Source organism: Sinocyclocheilus rhinocerous, unplaced genomic scaffold (assembly GCF_001515625.1).
Source record: "Sinocyclocheilus rhinocerous isolate Xijiao unplaced genomic scaffold, SAMN03320098_v1.1 scaffold2117, whole genome shotgun sequence".
Classification (NCBI taxonomy): Eukaryota; Metazoa; Chordata; class Actinopteri; order Cypriniformes; family Cyprinidae; genus Sinocyclocheilus; species Sinocyclocheilus rhinocerous.
In genome coordinates, this window is record NW_015626361.1 from 662,761 (window position 1) to 668,094 (window position 5,334).

Here is a 5,334-nt window from a genome sequence, read left to right on the forward strand (position 1 = left end):
TGTGTGTGTGTGTGTGTGTGTGTGTGTGTGTCAGCAGGGGTTCAACATCTGCAGGCGAGGGCCCCTCAAACCACAGCTCCCGGAACCCTCCCACTGATAGTTTCCATGGTGATGGTAATTTATACCAGACCTGAGAGCATGAGTGGATAGCGTCTGACCACTGAGCTGTCAATCAAACAATCACCAGGGACAGGAACCTCAGCCTAAAAAATACAACAGAAACTCTGCTAAGAAAATAAACTCCGTTTGATTTAGCGTCCTTATGTGGTGGCTAAACTTTCCCTCAGGGTCAAGTCCATTTTTCCTGTTCATGAAGACTTATATTCATAACATCCATTTTGCAAGGTTATAAATCCATATCCAGCACCATTATGAGATGACTCCCATGATTACTTTTAATTTACACTCATGTGTTTAGCACAATATGTATTTAATATTTAGTGTGAAAGAGTTTACTTGGGTTTGAGTGTCTTTTTACTTTTTTAGTGGTCAAGCAAGGTGTTTTTTATCATTCAGTACATCCAGTGCTGTCTCTATACAGCACAGTGGCTGATATAATGCCTATATATATAAACAGATTTTAAACTTTTGAATGGCAGTGTATATATATATAGACACATATATATACACTGCCATTCAAAAGTTTAAAATCTGTAAGATTTGTAATGTATTTTAAAGAAGTCTCTTCTGTTCATCGTGGCTGCATTTATTTGACCAAAAATACAGAAAAAAACTGTAATATTGTAAAATATGATTACCATTTAAAATAATAGTTTTCTATTTTAATATACTTTAAAATATAATTTATTTCTGTGATGCAAAGCTGAAATTTTCATCAGCCATTACTACAGTCTTCAGTGTCATATGATCCTTCAGAAATCATTCTAATATGCTGATTTATTATCAATATTGGAAACCGTTTTGCTGCTTAATATTGTTTGGAACACGTGATACTTTTTTCAGGATTGTTTGAATAAAAGGGTAAAAAGAACAGCATTTATTCAAAATATAAATCTTTTGTAACAATATACACTACCGTTCAACAGTTTTGGGGTCAGTAATTGTTTTTTCTTTCTTTTTTGAAATAAATGAATGCTTTTATTCATCAAGGATGTGTTAAATTGATAAAAAGTGATAAATACTTATGTTGTTAGAAAATATTTCTATTTTATATATATATATATATATATACACTTCTTCATATATATACTTCAATATCAATTACTGAAATAAATAATTTAAAAAATTTTTTAACAATGCTGTCAGTAGATTTAAAACTGACATTTAAAGGGGAAACTAGAAGTCAGAAAGGCTGTCCTTTGTTTGAAATGAATCGGTCTGATTCTTCTTTCATCCTGGAGTGGGTTTGTCCTCGCACATTCTTTCCTAAGGAAGATTTATACTTGCTCAGCACTTTTATGCACTTGGCTGAGGAGAAATCCCAAACAGAGTTTTACCTTTTGCATTTTAACATGCAGATTTATGGTTTGCAAGCATTTGTACATTCAGACTAGACTAGGAAGGGTTATTCCTTGCCAGGCAAATGTGAGCGCTCACTTTGAAAAGTGAGTTAGAGTTAACATTAACATTTGCACATGTTCTGGCTGACTTTCAGATGTTGTTTTTAGTTTCTTTCTGGTTTCTGTATCTGTTACATTATTTCGTCATACCTGTTTGTTCTCGAGTGTGTGTCTGCCTGAATTTATGTGTACTTTCTGATGGTTCTTTAGGTGAAAAACCTGAACAACATAATTTCTTTCCCTCTGGAGAACGTGCTAAAGACTGAGTTGAGAGACAGCAGGCTGGTGAGTGAGACAGATACCTGCTGCGTCACACTGTCATCATACTGGACTAAAACCCCAACTGAATTGATAGTTGAAATCAAATAAAGAGACTTATAAAGGCCATGAAGTTAAATTAATTCCTTTAAAGAGTCAACAGTGCATCATGCTGTTTTGTAACAAGGTTTGGCATGTAGCTTGTTTGGGGTTATTGTGTTTTCTAATGTCAGAAACGCAATAGCTGCACCACACCTTTCTTTATGAGTTTAACCGGTATGAGGAGTGGAGACATAGTGCAGGGCTCGGAGATCAAGTTTTGATACACACCCTGATATTATTACTTGCACAATATTAATTGTCCACAATAAAGATAGCCTTTATTGCATCACGCTTTTAAGGCAACACGGTGTAAACTCTTTTATGTGTATGTGTGTGTATATACAGTATATATATATATATATATAATATATAATTCTTTATTCTTATATTGTATTTTCTCTCTCAGGAGCTGAAAAAACTGATGGAGAAAAGCTGGAAGGATTATGATGCTAAAATGTAAGTTTCAGAGTCAAATTGTTCTCCTGGTACACAACTTCTTATAACATTTAATACAAGACCACCACTTGGCTTGTCTAAAAGACAAGTCCACAAGCTAAACTAGTGTTTCATTATGTTCTTTTCTCTTTTTCTTCATTCATTTTTTTACTTCGGCTTTTCAGAGGCAAGCTGGAGAAAGAAAGGAGGGAGAAACAGAAACAGCATGGAATGATCCGGTTGGAATCAACAGACACAGTGGAGGACATGGAAAGAGAAAGAAGGAACTTCCAGCTGCAGATGTGTGAGGTATAAGAGGCCGTACGAGGGCAGCCGGTTAACAGACTATGAAACGTGTGCAAAATTAACCTGACCAAGACCGCATTGTGTGAGCGTCTCAATAAGTGCGGTTAGTGCAGCTGAATGTGAGTGTGTGTCTTAAAAGTAATTCCTGGGTTACCTCAGATTGTTAACCTCTCTGTGGTGTTAAACATGTTCTTTGTAAATTCAATAAGTGTGTGGCGGTGTGTGAAGTCACCTGAAACCAAAAAGCTTTGGGGTGTTTTTGAGAGATGCACTCTTGTTTGAGGCCACATTGTGTTCATTTGTGGTTATTGATGACCTCACTCCACATGTCTGAGGCGATATGTCCAAGTTCCATATACTGTGTGCGTGGCAGTTAGCAGGACCGGGGAAATTTGGGCTACGCCGTTTGAACCCAGCTGTGGTAATAGAAAGAATAAGGAAAGAAGGAGTGAAGTGGAGGAATAATGAAAGAGAGGGGATTTTCAGTGTCCTACAGCACTCCCTTTCTCAGCCACAGAGCTCCAGATGTTTCCACTTCTCCCTTTTTATAGTGGAGACAAGCGTTATTTCTTCCAAACGTGACTGACCATGTGACCATCATTTACTTTGGAAAGTTCCTGTATCCATATATGTAGATTTTCATGTATTTGAACAGATTGCTTAGATACAGAATATTCAGAAGCTTAAGCAGCATTTGATCTCCAGTGGCTTCTTTCACCTTTTTTAATCTCCATAAAGTCATTTACTCATGCTCATGTATGCCAACTTTTAGAAAACTAGATGATTTAGTTTCACTAGATAATTTAGTTTCTGTTTTCAGTTCATAAAGCTGGAATACACTGGAAGAAAAGCTAAAAAAAATATTGGAGTCTGTTTGAATCATACACTACACGATTATCTGTGAAATCCGACAGTCTGCAGATTGGTTTTGGCAACTAGCATTAACTCCTCCAGACTCCAAATCGTGGCAAAAAAGTTGTATAGTGCATTTCACCCTTTAATTCATGTTTGCGCTGGATTCATCTACTTTTGCTTTGTGGTGAGTCACAATGTTGGGACACAGCAGTGGGATTGACCTTTGATTGTTGACGAAATAACGACTATTTCTGTCTCTCTCTGCTTTGACAGTATTTACTGAAGATTCAGGAGCTGAAAGTTCGACAAGGTCCAGATCTACTGCAGAGCCTGATCAAGTACTTTCAAGCCCAACTTAAGTACGTCTAAACCAAATTTAGATCCTCTAAAAGCACCAGCTTCCTTTTCAGATGCAGTCCAAAACTTTGCTAAATTGGCTTTTCACATTACACTTATGTCTGGGTTATAAAGCCCCATAAGCTTATAAGACTGGCTTCAGCATATGAATCTCAAATGAATTTGAATAACTGTACAGTGAAGATTTAATCCTGCTAATCATTCAACAACTGTTTGTCTGTAATGATTGAATCTCTGTGGCTTTGTGGGTGTGTGTATTGATGTCGTTGACATTTGAGATGGCTAAACACTGCTATTGTGTGTTCTCAGTTTTTTCCAGGATGGACTGAAGGCCGCAGAGAATCTGGGTCCATTTGTGGAGAAGTTAGCAGCCTCTGTACATACGGTAATAGACTTGTCAAACCCAGTATCTGTGTAGACAGTGTAACGTATATATGTCCTGTGTTCAGAGTCTCCACACTTGACAGAGTGTTACATAAATATCTTAAAATGTATTTTAAAATGTTCATAAATTTCATACATTTTTTGCTGTGGATCTTAAAGGGCAGTTCTAACTGGATGGTTTGTTTTCTTAGAGAGGTGATGAGCAGACATAATGGCTTATCTTGTTTTTTCCTTTGTTTTTGTTTGTTTTCTTACTGTAATGCAGAAAGTCAGACCATATGCGCAGACACATACACACCTTCAATGTTTTGAAACTATCTTGCTTCTCATGTTAGTCATGACCTGGCGTAGTCGTAACATGATGAAATAAGATTCTTTAAATTCCATTCGAGAAAGATTTTCATTGACACTTTATCATCAATTTTACATGTCTAATCTGGCTGAAACAGTTTGTTTGAAAGACTTTGTAACATTCCATGAATTTCTACTGAATATCTTTTTTTGTTAGCACGCACATTAGCTTTGTTAAATCTAGTCAGCAGCCTACCTTGACAATCCAACGCTCTCCATTGACTGTCTATTGCGGGAAGCTGCCTCCTTGTCATATCTGACTTATAACAAAAAACAGAGCAATGCCTAAAAGCTGCTATGTGACAAGGTGTACAGTAAACAAGCTAAAAATGCCAGAACTACGTTTTTGTAAGCTGTCGACCCAAAAAAAGAGCGTTTAGGACACAAATAGCTGTAGATGTCTGGGTATTTCACGTTGGGCCATTCATTTGGATCATTTCTCAAACAAAAGGAAGGGCTCTGTCTCTATAGAACTGCACCATTACAGCTCGGACCTGCTAAAAACATCTGTTTTGGTTCTGATTATCATGTTTATCGTGCTAAAATCATGCGTTTTAAACCATATGAGTTTAAACTTCTGATAAATGGTTTTCTGAGAGCACACATCCGAAGCACACGGTAGTGATGGGAAGTTCGGATCATTTTACCAACTCGGATCTTTGAGTCTCGTTCAGCAAAATGAACGAATCTTTTTTCGGGTCATTTCATTCATTTTAGCAAAATGTAATTAAAATGTTACGTGTTACTTCCCTAACACATCTACTTA

At 36.7% G+C, this 5,334-nt stretch overlaps 1 protein-coding gene across 2 annotated transcripts in view; it reads left to right on the plus strand.

Annotated features, from left to right (window-relative positions):
• LOC107711687 (arf-GAP with SH3 domain, ANK repeat and PH domain-containing protein 2-like) overlaps positions 1-5,334 on the plus strand; it is a 34,876-nt gene that overhangs the window by 11,313 nt on the left and 18,229 nt on the right. The window contains exons 4-8 of one of the 2 annotated variants that reach the window (XM_016516707.1): positions 1,731-1,805; positions 2,287-2,336; positions 2,501-2,624; positions 3,750-3,835; positions 4,143-4,218. In XM_016516707.1, coding sequence (XP_016372193.1) covers positions 1,731-1,805; positions 2,287-2,336; positions 2,501-2,624; positions 3,750-3,835; positions 4,143-4,218 — 411 coding nt within the window. The remainder of the gene's footprint in view (positions 1-1,730; positions 1,806-2,286; positions 2,337-2,500; positions 2,625-3,749; positions 3,836-4,142; positions 4,219-5,334) is intronic. The other variant, XM_016516716.1, reaches the window with a different exon arrangement.